General features: G+C 37.0%; 5 protein-coding genes across 5 annotated transcripts in view; 2 read left to right on the forward strand and 3 right to left on the reverse strand.

The window, feature by feature from the left end:
- On the reverse strand, nucleotides 315-1,433 carry LOC105164589 (protein NRT1/ PTR FAMILY 6.2-like). Its single transcript, XM_020694215.1, has 3 exons — nucleotides 1,340-1,433; nucleotides 957-1,174; nucleotides 315-866 (listed from the first exon to the last, which is right to left on the reverse strand). Exons 1-3 carry the CDS (start codon nucleotides 1,431-1,433, stop codon nucleotides 315-317), a joined length of 864 nt encoding a protein of 287 aa, XP_020549874.1.
- On the reverse strand, nucleotides 3,216-4,241 carry LOC105165030 (EG45-like domain containing protein). The gene is made up of 3 exons (XM_011083907.2): nucleotides 4,026-4,241; nucleotides 3,540-3,819; nucleotides 3,216-3,419 (listed from the first exon to the last, which is right to left on the reverse strand). Exons 1-3 carry the CDS (start codon nucleotides 4,138-4,140, stop codon nucleotides 3,413-3,415), a joined length of 402 nt encoding a protein of 133 aa, XP_011082209.1. The 5' UTR covers nucleotides 4,141-4,241; the 3' UTR covers nucleotides 3,216-3,412.
- LOC105165031 lies at nucleotides 7,202-9,270 on the forward strand. Its single transcript, XM_011083908.2, is given in 3 exon segments — nucleotides 7,202-8,347; nucleotides 8,450-8,750; nucleotides 8,753-9,270. Coding segments are annotated over 3 exon segments (1,965 nt in total).
- Nucleotides 15,369-18,277, forward strand: LOC105164590 (adenine nucleotide transporter BT1, chloroplastic/mitochondrial-like). Its single transcript, XM_011083274.2, has 3 exons — nucleotides 15,369-16,410; nucleotides 17,343-17,504; nucleotides 17,581-18,277. The coding sequence occupies exons 1-3, from the start codon at nucleotides 15,889-15,891 to the stop codon at nucleotides 18,052-18,054; spliced, it is 1,158 nt and encodes a 385-aa protein (XP_011081576.1). The 5' UTR covers nucleotides 15,369-15,888; the 3' UTR covers nucleotides 18,055-18,277.
- The window catches only part of LOC105164591 (uncharacterized protein At2g34160), a 2,327-nt gene continuing 865 nt past the window's right edge, over nucleotides 18,768-20,229 (reverse strand). The window contains exons 2-5 of the mRNA XM_011083275.2: nucleotides 19,912-19,960; nucleotides 19,718-19,780; nucleotides 19,505-19,569; nucleotides 18,768-19,101 (exon numbers count right to left, since the gene is read on the reverse strand). Of these exons, the coding sequence (XP_011081577.1) occupies nucleotides 19,006-19,101; nucleotides 19,505-19,569; nucleotides 19,718-19,780; nucleotides 19,912-19,960 (273 nt within the window). The 3' untranslated portion in view covers nucleotides 18,768-19,005. The remainder of the gene's footprint in view (nucleotides 19,102-19,504; nucleotides 19,570-19,717; nucleotides 19,781-19,911; nucleotides 19,961-20,229) is intronic.

Raw genomic sequence — 20,229 nt, forward strand, 5'->3', positions numbered from 1 at the left:
CCATGGTGGAAGCTTGCTCTACTGAGAAGGTAATCATTTGTGCATGTGTAGCCCAAAATGTGATCGTTGTAGCCCAAGTGGGTAGAAGTCTGATCATCATTTTAACTTCCTCTACATTTGTTATTGAACAAAGTGTCCAGGGATCTGGAGATACAATTTTGTTCTCTGCATAATCTTCTCTTGTGATTATAGCAGCCTTGTCCAAGAAGCTATAAAATGTATAAAGATGGAACTTGGTAAATTCGAGAGCATAATAAGGTTTGGGGGGAACAAAATTTGCATGTTATCAAGTAGTGAATTTGACTGAACGATACTTACTTGAATTGATCAGAGTGATGAATTCTTAATGATTCTGTGCAAATTTCGTACAACAAATTTGCATCCTTGGGTACCTGAAGGCCCCTCTTTCTTACAGCAGCAACAAGAACTTGAAGAATGTGAATTAAAGGACTTCCTGAGGTTTTCTTATATCTGTACTTCTGAGTTCCAGCTAAAAATATAAAGATTGCAACCAACATGGATACAGAACAAATACCATAACCCAAGCATCTACTAACTTCATCTTGGACATACACGAGAACTGTAACAGCCATCATGGTTCCCAGACTAACCAAGAAAAAGAACCTACCAAAGAAAAGGTTCATGTCTGGCCTTTCCTTGCCATCATTCTCATCAAATTGGTCAGTTCCGAAACCTGATACGCTCGATTTTAAACCACCAGTCCCAACTGCTATCAAATACAGAGATGCATATAACATTGCCATTTGGGATACGCTGGCTTGTGCACATATTGTTGTTGATTGTGCGTGGCAAGGAGGCGGACGAAACTGTGGAAGCAGAGTTGATACAGCTAACATGCCTGTGCCCTGGTTTTTAAACTTTATGCTTATAATTATCATAAATCTATAAGCATATATGTCTTTAGTTAGTTATGATAATAAGTGGGAAAGTCTTACAAGGATCTGCACAGATGCAAAAATTGCAATTGTTCTATATCTTCCCAAAAAAGAGTCTGCTAGAAATCCACCCAACAAAGATAGAAGAAAACAGGTTCCCATGAAATCAGTAACAATGTTGGCAGAAGTAGCACTTGGAAGATGCATTGTTCCTGTTAAGTAGGTTACAAGGTTCACCGCTATTCCCATTGTTGATAGCCTCTCACAGAACTCGACTCCTGATAAACATGAGGTAGTTTTAAAGAAAACGATATATAATCAGTTTATGTTTGTTGGAGGAAACTCGAAACATTTTGACTGCCATTTGTACAAATATATAGCTTTAGCAATTTTGCTAAACTGGAGCTTAGAATACAGAAGAGTTTGAAATATTTGCGCTTCACCTAAGATGAGAGTGGCCGGCAACCAGCCTCCAGTTTTACACTTGTCAGCAGGGGAACCTCTGTGGTCTACAGCATCAGCTGCAAAACGAACCATCTTTTCCTCCTGTTGACAGAATACACATGACAAGATAGTTACCTGAACTTTCATTTCTCATCATTTGATCACAATTACATATTAAAGATATGAGACTCATACAATACCATGATAGCAATTCACTTGAAGATCAAGCGAAGGAATACGAAGGTAACAGAACACCCTCTTCTCTGTTTACTTCAAGTCACTAGTTATCCTTTTCCTGGATTTCATCCCATATATAGGCCAATGCACATGACAAAGTGGCATGCGAAGACACATAATAGTTCTCCAGTGTTGCTCGGGTGATAACATCTTTCATTTTGTGGAATATTTTCAAATGTCTAAATGACTATTTCAAGAAGCAGCAGCTGGATATTTACTGTAAGACATTATTAGTTGGTTCGGCATTGATTTGATTTTGAAATCTGCAAGATATTCAAAACCACTAGTCTAAATTACTATGTCCCACAGGAGCTATTCTATCCAACTATTTCATGTTTGTTCTTTCAGTTGCTTTTCACGACTAATGTTAGCTATCAGTCTTTCTGTTTTAATTTGGGTAAATAAATACTTGTCCTTCATTATATTGTCAGGTGCATGAACTGAATGGAGAGCATGAATTGGGCACAAAGAACAGGATTCGTAATTCGAAAAAAAGAAACAGAAATATCTGGGCTAATGTGCAGAGAATATGATCTTCAAGCTCTCAGTTAAGGAAACCACCACTTGTCTAAAACCAGAGTTGATTAGGTCAGAAGGATATTTAGCAACTCAGTAACAGGACATTCTTGATATAACCCATCTTCTCAATTGTGGTGCATAATCATTTACTAGATCAAGTAGAAGTTTTCATGCACTGTGAACTGTTTACCATGCCCAAATGATTTTATCAGAGGATCACATTTTAAACATTTTTATTGACGACTTAGCCACTAACACTGCTGAAACTGTTACAATGTTGTTTCATTTTGCTTCTGATAATTCTTGAGAGAAAGATCTATTGGTCTGTTGGCGAGCAGACATCAGGCAGCTGTAATGTTGTGGCAGAAAGCCTCATTGAAATTACAAGGAGGATTGTACAATGCTTTAGCCAGGAATATATTGAACTTAGATTTTCAGCAATCTCGTGAAAGAATATGAACTTTTCCATTTGTTGGGTGCATGTTATGGCCAATGATCTTTGCTTTAAATCTTTTGTGGCACTACAGGATCATGTGCTTCAAGAAGGACAGAACATTCTTCCCCACACTGGGCATGCATACACATGGTGCACTTGAAATTTCCATTTCACCCTCAAGTTATCAACAGATATTTGAAAAGAGAATGTGTTCCATATCTTCATGGCAACAGAATAAGTTGCCAGAACATGAGTTCAAATGTTTATTTAAGCTTTTTCAGTGGGAGGGTCTGTTAGCATGTAGTACTGTCATAACTTTGTTGAAAACCTTGGAGCAGCATGCACATATAAAAGAAACTGGAAGTACTGTCATAACACTCTCACACCATTCTTGCATCCATTCTAAGTAGCTTCCATTTCTCATTTGTTCCACGGTTTTATTCACTTGATAGATAGATCAAGATAATTTGATATCATACTATATAATAGAGAAGCCAATACTTGTTGATTTCCCATCCATTACTCATCTCACCACTTAAAATTCATTTATGTGTCTCGTATAAGCAAGAACTTAACTGATCCCGAATTCTTGAATTCAATGTTATTTTCCTTGGTCTTATCAAGTTTTCCTTGTGGAGAGCTACTTCGTGAGTGTGTATGTGTGTGTGAGAGAAAGAGAGAGGTTTCTGTAGTTCTGAAGCATTAATTGAGAAAAATAACACAACATGCAGCTGTAAAGTCAACAAGTATATTGTCTCATCAACAGCATTAACTCTGTCTACATGTATGCGACTACATATATATCCTGTAAGAAGCTAATTAACTCTGCTAGCTGACTGAGGTTATCTCTCGTAACAAACACAGGGTGCCCTATTTGATGTCAAATCCTGCAAAAAAGATCAAAACAGGCATGTGAGTCTTTAGGAACAAGACTTTGCAAAGAAGACATGATTGTGATGATGATGAAAAGAAGTGGACTATAAAAGATGGAATGGGAAAATATATACTGGATAAATTCAATGTTGATTTTAGCATCAGGGGAACGCGAAACAGCATCAAAGGCATCATTTGACATGACGATAGTGGAGGGACATGGCCTTCTCGAGCAAAAATCCACCACCCTTACATCGACGGTGCCTCCTTTGCAGGGCTTATTGCTGCCACTCAGGCACCTCAATCTGTAGCGTCGGCCACAGGCAGCACCATTATCCCACAGCACCTCACTTACCTGAACAAACAGGTTTCCTGGTGGGAATTGGTCTGCCCTATTCCCGTTGCACTTTGTAGCTGCAAACAATTATATCAATCTGTACATGTTAGAAACTCAAGTAGATTGCAAGAATATTTAACAATTGTAACCTTCCCATATAAGGTAACATATTTACGCCTAACTTATAAACTCTTGTTCCTGCATGCATGCTCATCTGAGTTTGACATTTTTACAAAGTTCTTGCAGCAATCATTATTAAAATTGATATACATATGGTACTTACGTGCGTATGGAGGATCATAGGAAGTAGCTGTTCCTATATCAGCAAGAACTAGACTCACTTGTTTGCATGAAATACTTAGTAGTAGTACTGCAATGACTAGGCGTAGAGGACTCATGTCTGATTGAGAAGAGAAGGGATTGATTATCAGCTATGTTATTGAGTAGAAAGGCTTGGACGACTTCCTTTAACTTAACCCAAATTTATACTACTGGGTGGCATGTCCGCGGTGAGCTACGGAAAATTCTTATATATTAGTCACTTTTTATGAATTATATATTAATCGCACAATAATAAGAAGTATTCAGATTTAATCAAATACAATTTAAATATAAAATTTCGATGAACTAGTCACTTTTTGAATCATCAATGGGAGCACGTGGGGTAATAAAGTGTGGGCAGCCTGAATTTGGATTATAATAGGTCAACCTATAACATATATGGTAATGGTAGTGGGGGCATTCGTGCCCATTCGTACCTTTTTCTTCTTGGGCAAAGCTGATTTCATTCCAATCCAATCCAATCCAATCCAATCCAATCCTCCATTACTGTTGTCAACGTCTTTACCTAACTATTAACGTTAAAATCTCAAACTTAGTATGAGTTGATAATTTTCCTTCCTACTAGATTTTCTAGATACCCTTTTTAAAAAATTGTAATTGTAATCGATTTTGATGAAAATGAAGTAAATAATTTTTTTTATTTAAATTAGAATCAATCAATCACATAATAAGTGATTAATTTACATTTGACCAAATTTGATTTATATTAGAATTTGTCAGCAATGTTATTAGTTTAGTGGTCTTAAACTCGAAATTTTCGTATTGGTCTCCTATATGTAAATTTATTATTATCTGTATAATTTATTGATGAATTAGATAATATGATGGGCGTGCTGAATAAATGAAATGGAGCACCATAAGTGGTACAAGATTCTCTTAGCCCTTTTTCTTGTGTGTGTAGTTGTGGTTTAACCATTAAAATTTTGTAATGGAGTGATTAATCTTTCCACCCTTTTCTTGATTCTTTTGATTAACATTTATCCGTTTCTTGATTCAACATTTTATATTTAAATCCACCACACTAAAAAACTAATTAAATATTATAATTATTATTTAAAATTAAATACAATAAAAAATTCAATCTGATAATTTCTAAGCCAAAGAAGGGCACTTGCATTGATTTGTTTCTTGTAATTAAGGATATATCTTTATCCCATCAAATCTTTAATTGTTAGAATAATACACTATATATCTTGATGAAGATGATATCATGTTAGTGAAATAACTTTACGTCTGTTAATATTTAATATATTCTTACTCTCTTACTCTACTTTTTTCTTTAATAATTAATTAAAAAGAGAAATACAAGTGTAGTAGCACACGTAATCTAATGATAAAACTAAAATCCAAAGTCGGTTCCACTAACTAAAGTGGTGCACCAAAACGCAGTATCGAGCAACATAGAAAGAACAATTAATAGCATAGGATTGACCCAATCATTCTCATGTTTTTGTCTAAATTGACCACAGAGATTTGAGTGGGTGCACTTGACTTTGCTATTGTGGAACCTTCTTAATTTTCCCCATTTTGATAACTCTGCAATTATCACAAATTTAAAATAATTTAATCTTCTTTTTTAAGCTAAAACATCCATAATTATGCGATTTTATTGCATATTCAACAAAAAGGGAAGATATGAGGCAAAGATGGCAAAAATCACGCTAAAATCGGAATTGAAGGCATCAAAAAGAAAAAAAAAGATTACAAGAAAATTTCTGCAGAATTGATTAAGCGTGCCCACGCTCAGTGGAGTGGTCAACTCGGGTGAAGAAGGAAAAAGAGTGATTTCTCAAGAGAAAAAGGAATGAAATACTTAGATTTGGAAATGATTCCTTAAAACATGTTATTTGTGATTTATTTACCTTTCTAGAGTTAATTATGTATTTATCCCCCCCTATATCTTGATTCGTAGGAGATTTTTATTATAAATAGGGGGGTCTTTTCATTTGAAGGTTGTTCGTTAATTGGTGGAATTCAATAGAATACCTTATTCTCAATTGCTTATTCTACTCTCTCTTTTACTTTTAATTTAGAACCGGAGTTAATGGAATTCCACTTTTAGTGTGTTCTTCCATTAACATGTCTGGCTAAACTCCTTATTTTCTGGTTAAAGTATGGTGATTGCTTGATTCGCATTATGTTGTGAGATCTAATCTGCTCTCTTTACACTTGTTATATAAATATTCATGCTATTCTCTGTGCTCTTATTACAAACGTCTGATTTTTGAATGATATGGCCAATTGTTCATTATCAAAAAGGTTTGCTTAGCTAATTGGACTTTATAAATCCGTGTAATTATTTATTTAGTTCAATGCTTAGTAGCAACGTAGCATGATTAATTATGTCATAGTAATTAGTTATGTTATGGGGAATGCATGATCTAGTTTAAACGAATTATCCTCGTAGGAGTTTGTTGATTAGAATCAGGCCTTTCTAATTTTTAATGTTGTTAATAGATTAAATCTTGCGGACGTTTTCAGGGTTGTCTGTTAATTAGGGATCTAGCCAACGGTCGTACCTTGGCTGACGAAAAGGTAAGGAAATGTGAGGTTGTTAGGTCGTACCAACAACCATAACTGATTTATTTGTTTACATAGTGTTATTTTTGCATCAATGATCAACTCGCAAGAATCAAGCATGATCCTAGCCTTACTTGGAAAATCTCTCTCTCTCGTATCTTCGTCAGGTAATTTTAATTATTTTCTAGCTTATTTAGTCTTTAATTATTTTTTTTTATCATCAACTTTCCCCCCATTATTTTCTTTTTCCTCAAAAAAATCAACTTAAAGCCAATCTCTGTCGAATCGATCATACTCCCACTTTCACAAGTGTTGTAGGAATTATTTTTTGTGGTATCGACACTCACCAAATTTTGGTGCCGTTGTCGGGGATTAAGTATATTTCTTTATTTTTAGTTACTTGATTTTTATCACCATTGATGCCAAGGTCTTCTCGTATAGGTAAATTGGTATACGATCCCGAAATCGAGAAGATCGCACGAAGACTTCGTTGGGAGACTAAGCAACAATCGAAAAGAACATCCGCTCCCTACGAAGACTAGAAAAGACATAATTTTGGAGTTTGAGGAATTCCCAAGCGAATCCGAAGAAGAGATAATGGCTTTGATTCCTGAAAGATCGATCAAGGACATGACATTGCCCGATCTGAACCAGCAGCCACTGTGCATTGAGTACCCAAACTTGGAGGTAAACTTTGAACTGAAATCTAGATTAATTCGTTTACTTCCCACTTTCCGTGGCCTCGTAGGTGAAGATCCACATAAGCATCTGAAAGAATTCCATGTGGTATGCTCTGGAATGCGACCACAAGGCATAAGCGAGGAACAAGTCAAACTGAGAGCATTCCCCTTCTCTCTTGCCGACCAAGTTAAGGATTGGTTGTATTTTCTACCTTCAGGATCCATTACAAGATGGAATGATCTCAAGAGGCAGTTTCTTGAGAAATATTTCCCTGACTCAAGAGCCACAACGATCCGGAAGGAGATCAGCGGGATTCGTCAATTCGCAGGAGAGAGTCTTTTCGAATATTGGGGAAGATTCAACCAACTAGTGGAAAGTTGCCCCCATCATCAGATCCCGGACCACCTGTTGATCCAGTATTTCTACGAAGGTCTATTAAGCATGGATAGGAAACTGATAGACGCGGCAAGTGGAGGAGCATTGTTCAATAAAACCCTTACCGAAGCGCGTAGTCTGATTTCGATTATGACGTCCAACACGCAACAATTTGGGGTTAGATACGATGATCCACCAAAGAGAAGTAACGAGGTAAGTAATCTTGAAGATTGTTTAAATCAACTCACATCTATTGTTGAAAAAGTTGTTGCAGATAAACATCAACAAGTCAAAGCGTGTGGTGTTTGCACTTTAACGGGGCACGCTACCGACATGTGCCCAACTCTTCAAGAGTCAACCACCGAGCATGCCGACACCGTAGGAGGATTCGCTGGACAACAACAAAGAAGATACGATCCTTTCTCCAACACATACAACCCCGGATGGAGGGATCATCCGAATCTGAGTTACAGTAACCAACACCAAAACTTTCAAAAACCCAAATACAGATCACCTCGGCAGCCTAATCCCACGCCTAGCCCATCTCTCGAAGACATGATGAAAGCACTAGTGACCAACACACAGCAGTTCCAGCAACAAACCCAGATGAGCATTCAACAGTTCCAGCAACATACCCAGACGAGTATTCAAAACCTAGAATCTCAAATCAGTCAACTGGCATCATCTGTTGGTAAGCTAGAGTCTTAAGGTAAGCTACCTTCTCAATCTGTCACTAACCCTAGACAAAATGCTAGTGCTATTGTGCTTCCTAGTGAAAAAGAATTGCAGGAAAATGTGAACAAAGATGGCACTAAACGTGAGCACGGTGTGAAAAAAAAGCCAAAAAAGGAAATTGAGGTCCAACAAGAACAAGCCGAACCCGAAGAGGACCATCCAAAGCCTTCGATAACCAGACCACCCTTCCTAGAAAGATTCACCAAAGCAAAGAAGGAAGAGGAAGAAAAGGAGATTTTTGAGACGTTCTGCAAAGTAGAGGTAAACATCCCTTTACTCGATGCCATCAAGCAAATACCCCACTACGCGATATTTCTCAAAGAACTGTGCACTAGCAAGGGTAAACTCAAGGGAAACGAATGGGGGAGAATGTTTCTGCAATTCTCCAACGAAAATTATCCCCAAAATGTAAGGACCCAGGAACGTTCTCCATACCTTGTAAAATTGGTATGATTGGAATAAAGAGAGCTATGTGCGATCTCGGAGCGTTTATAAATGTTATGCCGCTCACCATTTTTGAGTCCTTAAATGTTGGTCCCTTAAAGGAAACAGGGGTAGTCATCCAACTTGTAGATCGCTTTGTAGTCTATCCGGAAGGAGTCTTGAAAGATGTTCTCGTACAGGTAAATGAATTGGTGTTTTCCGCCGATTTTTACGTGTTGGACATGAGGGAGGACAACTCCCCCAATTGCACGTCAATCCTGCTCGGAAGACCGTTCCTCAAGATAGCTCGAACAAAAATTGATGTGCACAGTGGAAGTCTCACCATGGAATTCGACGAGGAAATCATAAGATTCAACATCTATGAATCCATGAGGTATCCGACTGATTTACCTACCGCTTTTCTTGTAGATATTTTTGACCCTCTCATGTAGGATACCACAACAATTAGCGGCGAGGACCATGTGAAGTACGCATTGGAAGAAAGCCTCACATTAGAGAAAACAAAAATTTTGGAAGAAAACATGATCATAGATCCGTTGGTGCAAGAAAAAGCTAAATTCGATGGTTATAAAGACTTCAGCTCTTGTCCAAGAACTTATAAGAACAAAGCATTTCACGAAAAAATAAGTTCAAGGAAGAATTCTCTCATGAACCTCAAAGTTTTCCTTGATCCACACCATCTTTAGGTGCACGACGACGAAGAAGAAGAGAATTCAAAATGCCCAACTTATTCAAGTTGAGGCACAATAATGTCTAGCCAAAGACATTAAAGAAAGGCGCTCCATGGGAGGCAACCTATGAATTTCTATCCCTTCTCTTTTTCGTTTTATTTTATTTTAGTTTTAGTATTTTTATTCAAGTTTTGAGATGTGTGCCATGCCTAATGAAGCATCTTAATATGTTTGGAAAGCCAAATTGGACAGATTTGAAGTTTTCAGTAAGCATGTCCACGCTTAATGGATCTTTCAAAACTGTTTAACTCACTTCACCAAAACAGATTTGGAGTTTCCACTAAGCGTGCCCATGCTCAGTCGCACTTCGTAGGCTGTTATTCACTTCATTTACTTTCATGTACTTGCCTTTTTATTTATTTTATACTTATTAAAAAAAAGTCATAAAATCAAAAAAATCGAAAAAAAATCAAAATAAAAAGGAAATTAGGTCAACATCTTTCTTCCTTATTTGTCCGATAATTCTCTCTTTCTCAGCTCACCCACAGCAGCTTCAAGAACTCTTCATCTCCCTCTCAACTCACGGCCGACGACATCTCACTGAAAAAGCCCTCCGCCGTGACAGCCCATCGTGCGTCACCATCGCTGTTGCTGTCCTTTTCGTCTCTTGTCGTCGCTCACCCACGACGCCGTCGTTCTTTCTCTATCCCGACGGAGAAAACCCAGATCCACTGCTGCGCCGCTGCTCCAAAACAGCCTCGATTTCTCGTCGTCGTCGTTCAAAACTCGCCAACTCCACGACGCTGAAATCCCCCACCGTCATCTCGACAATTCACCGGTCAACGTTGTTGATCCACCGTTCTTGTCTCACCATCCTTGACTGTCGTTGTTGTTACTCGCGTCTTCGAGACCATCAGTGCACGGTTTTTCTACTTCTTTTCTCTCATTCTTCATCTATTTTATTTTTTTTGCTTTACTTTCTCTTTAGTTGATTTAGGATGAGTAGCCGAAAAATGAGCTGAGAAGAAGGAAGATCCTCCAACTTGGGACCCCATTCCCATAGCATACTTCCACCAAAAGTCGCCGCCACCATCTGCCACCAGCCCACCCACGCCATGAACTCTTCGTGGCATGCACTCAGGGACAAACTCTCTCTCATCTTAATTTTTAATCCTTGAGTTGCATGTCAATGTCCACATTGAGGACAATGTGAATTTTAAGTGTGGGGTATTGTTGTTGAGCATGTTTCTTGAATTAAGTGTTGTTGGGTTGCTTGTTGAAAATGGTTATTACTCTTGTTGGTCGTTGAACGTGATTTATGAAATTGTTTGAAAAGATATTTTTTGTGCTTGATTTTCATGATTTTTGATGGAATTACCTTGATCAAAACTTTTTGATGAATGAGCCTTGTGGAAAAAAATTTAGCCTTTTGAAGATTTTTGCTTTTCTTTTTGACGTGAAAATTTTTTGGCACATTTGTGGAAAACTTTGACTTGATAAAACCCTTTGAATTTTAGACGACTCTTGGCCTGATCGTGCTATGTGCAAAAAGAATATATGTTTTATGTTTAAGGATAGTTCACAAGTTGAAAACTTGTCTTCACCAAAATAACTTGAGTTAAAATCTTTTGATATAGGATTAGTGGACTAAAACAAACCTCGTGAGATTTTGAGCTTGATATATCCATAAAAAATTTTCATTCTTTCTTAAGAGAATAACATTTCTATGGCTTTGTCTTCCTAGAACTTGCCTTAAACCACATCGAGGCCACACAAATGTACATTTATTTGGATATGATAAAGGCATTAGAAATCACTTTCGACCTTCTTTAACCACCCAACACATTTTAACGTTAGAGAACCCCTTTGAGCCCTTTGACCTATTTTGTTGAATAACCCATCATATACGAACCTATCCTTTTGTTTGTTCAAAATCTTAATTTTGATCCCTTCAAGAACTATTAGAGCATCAAGGGAAATGGGTTTATGTTCAAAAGAACAAATTCTCAAGATAGGGGATTGACCTTTGTGATTTATGTGCTTAAAAGATGTATCTCGAAATGAGTGTGGGGGTTCCAAAATTGTGTTCTTCTTTACTTTGTGGGAGCCGACATCAATTTTCTTGGTCTATGCCTATCACAAAAAAATGGAGAGGAGAAAAAAGAAAGAAAAAAAAGGAGAAAAAAAAATGTATGAACTCTCCAAAAGGAATAAGAAAGGCATAGTTCAAGGAATTGTCGAAAGATCTTGAAGGGAGATGAGTAAACTTTGAGAGTTTCGAATTATTGTTCACTCAAATTTTTTGGTGCTCTAATTAGTTTCTTGGAATTTAACATTATTGTCCTTTTATCCTACACCAAACCAAATCCCCATTACAACCAAAATTAAAGACCTTTTGATCCATATATGCGTATATTTCAAAGTGGTGGAAATGTGGTGTATAGGCAAGCCTGTGGTGAAGCATTGTCATAGTAAGTGTCGAGAGAGACACTTGAACCTTATATACACTTGAGAGAATGGAAAGCGGAGAGAAAATAGTCCGCTAGTTTTATACGATTGGTTTTGATAATGGTCATTACACAAAAACTCGTTTGATACATATTGAATTATCTCCTTCATAAAGTATGTCATTTGCTTTGCACATGATTACAAATTACCATGAGTATGTTCGAAATTTGGAGGGAGTTTTTGAATGCATAATCCATCTTGATTTTGCTTGAGAACAAGCAAAAAGCTAAGTGTGGGGGTATTTGATAACTCTGCAATTGTCACAATTTTATAGCAATTTAATCTTCTTTTTTAAGCCAAAACATCCCTAATTATGTAATTTTATTGCATATTCAGCAAAAAGGGAAGATATGAGGCAAAGATGGCAAAAATCAAGCTAAAATCGGAATTGAAGGCATCAAAAAGGAAAAAGGAGATTATAAGAAAATTTCTGCAGAATTGACTAAGCGTGCCCACGCTCAGTGGAGTGGTCAACTCGGGTGAAGAAGGAAAATGAGTGATTTCCTCAAGAGAAAAAGGAATGAAATGCTTATATTTGGAAATGATTCCTTAAAACATGTTATTTGTGATTTATTTACCTTTTTAGAGTTAATTATGTATTTATCCCCCCCTACGTCTAGATTCGTCGGAGACTTTTATTATAAATAGGGGGGTCTCTTCATTTGAAGGTTGTTCGTTAATTGGTGGAATTCAATAGAATACATTATTCTCAATTGCTTATTCTACTCTCTCTTTTACTTTTAATTTATAACCGGAATTAATGAAATTCCACTTTTTAGTGTGTTCTTCCATTAACATATCCGGCTAAACTCCTTATTTTCTGGTTAAGGTATGGTGATTGCTTGATTCGCATTATGTTGTAAGATCTAATCTGCTCTCTTTACACTTGTTATATGAATATTCATGCTATTCTCTGTGCTCTTATTACAAACGTCTGATTTTTGAATGATATGGCCAATTGTTCATTATCAAGAAGGTTTGCTTAGCTAATTGGCTGATTTTTGAATGATATGGCCAATTGTTCATTATCAAGAAGGTTTGCTTAGCTAATTGGACTTTATAAATTTGTGTAATTATTTATTTAGTTCAATGCTTAGTAGCAATGTAGCATGATTAATTATGTCATAGTAATTAGTTATGTTATGGGGAATGCATGATCTAGTTTAAACGAATTATCCTCGTAGGAGTTTATTGACTAGAATCAGGCCTTTCTAATTCTTAATGTTGTTAATAGATTAAATCTTGCGAACGTTCCCAGGGTTGTCTGTTAATTAGGGGATCTAGCCAACGGTCGTATCTTGACTGACGAAAAGGTAAGGAAAGGTGAGGTTGTTAGGTCGTACCAACAACCATAACTGATTTATTTGTTTACATAGTGTTATTTTTGCATCAATGATTAACTCGCAAGAATCAAGCATGATCCTAGCCTTAATTGGAAAATCTCTCTTTCGTATCTTCGTCAGGTAATTTCAATTGTTTTCTAGCTTATTTAGTCTTTAATTATTTCTTTTTATCTTCAAATCTCCCTCCATTATTTTCTTTTTTCTTAAAAAAATCAACTTAAAGCCAGTCTCTGTGGAATCGACCCTACTCCCACTTTCACAAGTGTTGTAGGAATTATTTTTTGTGGTCTCGACACCCATCACGTTTTCTTCAAATAATAATAATTAATCATCTCGCGATTATGTTATAACCTATATATTTATTTCTTAATTTACTTTCATGTTTTTTATGATAATCTAAAATAATATCACGGGTATTGATGATGAGTTAGGTAGTTAAAGGCGTGATAGATATTGAGAATGTGGTGTAATTATGAACTAATGGCTGCTGAACATGTATATATACACGTACGGCCACATAATTAATTAATTAATGTGGTACATATAATTAATAAGAATAATGATGATTTGTTAGTGGCCCCCAACACCATAACAAGAATCCAACGCCAGCCACTTTAATTAGATGGAAATGAGGATAATAAGGAATTAATTAAGGATAGGAGGGATGGATGAAAACTAGAGTTTGAATTTGTTTTTGGGTGAGTGGAGATCATTGATCTTATGGAATTAATGATGAGAGAGAATCCACTTTATACGTATCAAAGGAGAAGGAATTTTATTTGTATTAATCTCAATCTTGGTTGATGATGGATAATTGTGCATGGTTCTAGATGACATTTTGATCAGGTCCATTGCGGGGGCGGATTTTATCTTTTTATTTTTTAGTACAAGACACCCAGAAATATATAGTGTAGTGGGGAGGAATATATGAAAGCTAGAGAATGGGAAGATGGAGCATGAAAGCCAGTTGACTGCATTCATTTTGTTGACTACTTCATATGAACAATGGTAATAGCTTGTCGTCATCATCCACTTTCCTTTCTTGTCTTTTATATACTCAGTATGTATATATTTTTATATGCTTCATTTCAAAGTGTAGTAACTCAACTAGCAACATTGCATTGAGCACCAACATGTCCTATTATAATTAGTGGATATAATGTATAGCAAGTAGTAGGTAGTCAACCACATTCAAATTCTTGTGCACCCACAAACAAGAACCGTATTTGTATTAATTATAGGATAATGCATGATCTACTAAGTAACTAGTTAACTTGAACTACTTGAGTATGTATATATATATATATATATAGAGAGAGAGAGAGAGAGAACAGAGAGAGAAACCCAAGTAAAACTTGCAATACAGATACAACACATGAATTTTCATTTCATTTGATCGTTGGAATGGGAGGTGGTCAGCTCAACTTTTTAATTTGATGCATCATCCATCTATTTCTATTCTACATTGCAATTATTCATGTATTTCCCTTCTCTTAGATAAACACACACACACAATAAATCCACTCTACCTTTAATTTGTGTATAGCTACTTACATGCTAAGCCCAAATACCAATTAGGGCTTTTGCCCTCAGCCCATCAAATATAAGCTGCTGCATTGGGCTTCTTAATCTCACTGCTCTACCTACACTGTCCCAATTAAATACTTTTTTTGTTTTCTTGGGTTGGGGTAGGCGTAGGTTTTTAGGGTCTTATTATATGAGCATTGGGAGTCAAGAAGAGGTCTCTGAATTCTGACGTTAGCTGATGATCACTTACAAGTATAGATTGTGAATCCAAATCTACAAGTCAAAGATTATATGAAAATGAAATAAGAGCAGGTGAATAATATTGTTTCCTTCAGTTGCAATTGAATTCTTCACAATCACATCACCTTCCAATTCACAACAAATATCCTTCCAAAAAAGATTTGTGTATTAAATTTACAAGGAATTTTTCAGGGAAAAGAAAAAAGGAAGAAGAGAGATTGTGATTATAATATGGGAAAAATCTCCTTTTGCAAAAGGAGAAATGGGATTTTAGTATTTGATTAAAATTTGCATGTGGGGTTGAAAAGAGAAAGAATAGGGAGTTGGAGTCCCAGTCCCAGTCCCAACCTCCGCTCTGCTCTCTCTTCTCTTCCTCTCAAACAACACAAACCCTTATTGAATCCTCCGCCTCCATAATCTCAACCCCTCCTTTTTCAGATTCTCTCACCATAACACATCTCGTTTATTATACTCCCCGATTTCTATTTTCTCCCTTTTTCCTCAATATTCTTTCGATATAGAAACATTTTTCCTAATATTCTTCTCACCTACCCTATTCTCAAGAATGGAGCTTTTGCCCCAAATCAAATCTTTTGCTCCTTCACCGTTGCCATATTGCCTCGAAACATAAAATTTCTCAAGTCCGGGTTGTTTTGAATTTATCAAAAACAGGAGAGGGGGAGAGACCGATTAAGAACAGAGAAATCAAGTACACACTGATACAAGGTTTTGGTTTTTGAGGTTTATACACTCTGGAATTATGGGTAAGAGCGTCAAAATGCAGTCTTTGGAGTTTAAGAACGAGGGTTTTTTATCAAATTCTCATCTGGGCCTCCACTGGAATCTCCAAGATTGCAACTTTTACCCGGCCGGTGGCTTGTTTGCGTCTGTGAGTCAGATGGGAAACAACGAAAACGGCGGTTTCAAATTGCCATGTGCAGATTTGCTTGTGAAGTATGTTTCATTGCCCGAGGGGTTTAAGATTTTAGGTATGACGGAGGAGGAAAAGGGGTTGGTGAATAAGAAGAAAAGTGGGCTTAGGCTTAAGATTAAGATCTCAAATCCCTCTTTGAGGAGGTTAATTAGCGGCGGAATAGCTGGTGCGGTTTCGAGGACTGCCGTGGCTCCACTGGAGACAATTAGGACCCATTTGATGGTGGGTAGCAGTGGTCATTCCTCTACGGAGGTCTTCCACAATATCATGAAAACTGAGGGATGGAAGGGATTGTTTAGGGGGAATTTCGTTAATGTGATTCGGGTTGCGCCTAGCAAAGCCATAGAGGTAAAAGGAAACTTGAAGAATGTCCGAGTTCTTAGGATTAGTTGGGTTTTCATCTATTTTCTCCCATGATATCTTGATTTCCTGTATGATAATTTGTACTGTTGTATTTTCTTTTATTCTGCTTCGGTTTTGTTGGTTGTATCTCTCTGTAATTTTATCTTTGAGTGTGCTAAAGTTAGCTGGTATGTGTTCCTTATAATGCTTTAATATTTTGTTACTGTTGTTATGTATTAAAGGAGAGCTTGAGAGTCACTATTCCATCACATACTGATAAAAATTTGGATATAATTGAAAGTTTTACATGTTACTAGCCCATTGTCTTCTAGTTACAGATTTTCCTTTGTCCTGTTTTCACATTGATTGCTGACATGAACAAACTATGTTTTAGTGCTCTCAGTATTATATCCTTTGTTAAAGTTTCCTTTTCTGCTGGCCCTTCCCCAATGATTAACAAAGACCAATATTGGCTTCATCTTTCTATGACAGAAGGTCTGTATAAATCATTCCTAGAGTTTATTTTAGTGGCTCATGGTTCATGTCATATTCTAGCAATGGCAATAGGGTTGTCATCTATAGGTTCACGCTTTTCTCTTGGCCCGTTGATGATTACATTCGAATTGAATAGGAAAACACCCACTGCAGAAGACAGCTAATTTGTTAACCTTCTTGGACCAGGTTGCCTTATTTTGATCAGGTAGCTAGTTCCAAGGAACAAATTTCTTCTATTCATGAAGTCTAACCTTTCACAGAATTACTTGTGCTTGTGTGCTTTGAGCTGTCTCTTTTCCTTTGATCTCCGCCAGTTTAAAGTACTGCTTCATGCACAACATAAGCCATCGAAACTAGTACCCTTTTCCAGACTTTTCTAATAACTGCTATTTACTCCTCTATTATGTTCTTAATCATACCTGAAGGCTGACCCTTTCTTTCAGTTATTTGTTTACGACACTGTCAACAAGAATTTGTCACCCAAGCTTGGTGAACAATCCAGATTGCCCGTTCCTCCTTCATTGGTTGCTGGAGCTTGTGCTGGAGTCAGCTCAACTTTGGTTACATACCCCCTTGAACTAGTCAAGACTCGACTAACCATCCAGGTAAACACAAGACGCGTCCATCCATTATTTTCAATTGTGATCAATTTATCCTTATTGGCCTATTTCCATGATGCAGAGAGACGTTTATAATGGTTTGCTTGATGCTTTTGTGAAAATATTGCAAGAGGGTGGGGTAGGGGAGCTCTACAGAGGTCTTACTCCTAGTCTTATTGGAGTAATTCCATATGCTGCAGCCAACTATTGTGCATATGACACTTTGCGGAAAGTCTACAGGAAAATTTTCAAGCAGGAAAGGATTGGCAATATAGAAACCCTCTTGATTGGATCTGCAGCTGGTGCTATTTCTAGCACTGCAACATTTCCTCTAGAGGTGGCTCGTAAACACATGCAGGTTGGGGCCGTCAGTGGAAGGCAAGTTTACAACAATGTGCTTCACGCCCTTGCAAGCATACTCGAACAAGAAGGAATCCAGGGTTTGTACAAAGGGCTAGGCCCAAGCTGTTTGAAGTTGGTTCCTGCTGCCGGTATATCTTTCATGTGTTATGAGGCCTGCAAGAGAATCTTGGTAGAGAAAGAAGAAGATGCATGAACGAATCTGTTGACAATAAAAGAAGGCATGGTTTCAGAATCCACTATAGACAGACATAGATCGAAGATACAATACAAATTTTTTGCGTTGACCACGCAAGTGTTGCATTTTTTTCCCCATTTGGAAGTTTTGCATGGGTTTTTGGCCAAGTCTGAAGTTTTAGATGAGAACTGATATATGTTATTTTATTCAAAAGGTTTCTTCAATGCCGGCGGTTTTCAGATGGGAGTTTTTAGTTGGTTTCAACTTAATCTTCTTCCCCATGTACCAATGAAGTTTTTGGTTGCTCTTTGTCTGGTCAATTAAGCTTATGTGGCAATGTTGCAAAACTGTCTCACCTTGGTGAATGATGTAAACTACTGATTCGACGATGATTCTGCCTGGTAGTGTATAATGACAGAAAACTGGGTAAGCTTGTTCTGCTAACAAGCTTTATTTGCTCGTAAATCATAACAAGAATTGGCTCTCATGCGTACCGCTGCTTGGTTCACTCAGACCTATACCCAAGGTATAAATTCCTCATTAAAGATGTGCGTCTAGCTCCAGAGAGAACCACACTTTTAAGAGATTCTTATTAAGCAAGCTATGGCCACATTGCAAAAACTCAATCAAGTTTAGTCAATGGGCCTATTTTCTTGCTTTAAAATCATGTGCATGGAGAACTGATATTGTCATTTTATTGTTGACTGCAAACTGGCTTTTGATACAAATGAATCTTTTAAAAGCCACGAAATAGAGAAACTGTAGCTCTGGACACCATTATTTCACGTTTCAATCAGAAGCTCCATAGATTTAATCGGTGTAGCAGGAAGCATAATTCAATCCAAACATATTCAGACTGCTTTAAAAACTCATGAACCGATATTATATGACCCCATCAGCAAGGCATAATTAATTACATATATATGATAGGGATAGATATGCCAACGCCATCCAACGAGTGCACTGCAGTCAATTTGGTTCCTCGCCTTCCCCAGTTTCCTTTTGGTCTTCTTCAGCCGCCATTAATTCATCGAAGTTGGCTGATTTGCCCAGTAATATCTCAATCTACACTATCAAATAATGAGAGATGAAGCGTAGCTCTTTATCAGAAGAAAATTTCTAAGATACAACTGGCAAAACCATTACCAAGCATGCAAACAAACAAATGTATTATTCTATAGAAAATTTATCATTGCAAAAGTGAGTCATCTTAGTAAAACAAGAAAAAATAGCTAGAAATTACATAAAAACTTCTGATAAATAGATTGTTACCAAAGAATAAAACATCAAACGTTCATGGTTCTGTGCTTGAAGTCTAGACAAGTAAATTGTAAGAAGGCTGAGAGAGAAAGGTGGATGGTAGCATAGCATACAACAAAAACTAATTCAAACTACTAAAAAGAACACTCAAATTATCACAGGCACTAAATCAATCAACAACAATGGAGCGCATTCTTCCATCACATACCTTTGCTTTGGGCAGTGGTCGTGCTCCTGGATCATCCCTCATGTCTACTGTCAATGTCCTGATTTCTGTATGCATGATAGGCATCGTATAATATGCAGATGAGATCAGTACAATGCTTGTACAAAATGAGGATGCAAGCACAAATGAAAAGCCAGAAGTAAAAAGAGGAAGCACTACTCCACAAAATTAGAAGAAAATGGAAAACTATCTTACTCTTCTCAACAGCAAATCCATTGTTCTTTAAGATTTCGGCAATACTCACCACGGTGGAAATAGCTGTGGACAGAACATTGTACAAGTTGTTAAGCTACAGAAAAGCAACTGTATAACAAACTATAGGTTTATTCTCTGGCAGTAACAATTAATAAGTGCTCCAACTTAGCTAAAATTGGAGATAAAAGGAATACCCATTCCAAGACCAGAGAGTTCCACCTCGTTGTACTGCTGCAAGTACCTCTGGAAACATGTTCATTAACTCATTAGGTACAGTGTATCTTTTGCAATGAAGAGTTCAACGTTTTCTGAATTCCTATAAACCAAAGCATAACAAAAAGGTCCAGAATATTTCATCGAAAAACAATGCCTCAAAACAAGCCCAAAGATGACGCAGCCTGAATCAGATAATCGGCTTTCAAAGCTTACCATTTTAACCTCTTCAAAGTTAATTCAAACTCGTATTTTTAACTTTCTATATCCCAAGGGAACATCAGCTTCTACTTTCCTTA

Source organism: Sesamum indicum, linkage group LG6 (genome assembly GCF_000512975.1).
Source record: "Sesamum indicum cultivar Zhongzhi No. 13 linkage group LG6, S_indicum_v1.0, whole genome shotgun sequence".
Classification (NCBI taxonomy): domain Eukaryota; kingdom Viridiplantae; phylum Streptophyta; class Magnoliopsida; order Lamiales; family Pedaliaceae; genus Sesamum; species Sesamum indicum.

Excerpts from the sequence above, each read along its gene's own strand:
- LOC105164589 (XM_020694215.1), bottom strand. The coding sequence starts at position 1,433 with ATGGTTCGTTTTGCAGCTGATGCTGTAGACCACAGAGGTTCCCCTGCT. Across the intron at positions 1,175-1,339 it reads GCCGGCCACTCTCATCTTAG|GAGTCGAGTTCTGTGAGAGG; the intron begins GTGAAGCGCAAA and ends CATGTTTATCAG. Across the intron at positions 867-956 it reads TTGCATCTGTGCAGATCCTT|GGCACAGGCATGTTAGCTGT; the intron begins GTAAGACTTTCC and ends TTTAAAAACCAG.
- LOC105164590 (XM_011083274.2), top strand. The coding sequence starts at position 15,889 with ATGGGTAAGAGCGTCAAAATGCAGTCTTTGGAGTTTAAGAACGAGGGT. Across the intron at positions 16,411-17,342 it reads CGCCTAGCAAAGCCATAGAG|TTATTTGTTTACGACACTGT; the intron begins GTAAAAGGAAAC and ends CCTTTCTTTCAG. Across the intron at positions 17,505-17,580 it reads AGACTCGACTAACCATCCAG|AGAGACGTTTATAATGGTTT; the intron begins GTAAACACAAGA and ends TCCATGATGCAG.
- LOC105165030 (XM_011083907.2), bottom strand. The coding sequence starts at position 4,140 with ATGAGTCCTCTACGCCTAGTCATTGCAGTACTACTACTAAGTATTTCA. Across the intron at positions 3,820-4,025 it reads CTATGATCCTCCATACGCAC|CTACAAAGTGCAACGGGAAT; the intron begins GTAAGTACCATA and ends AATTGTTTGCAG.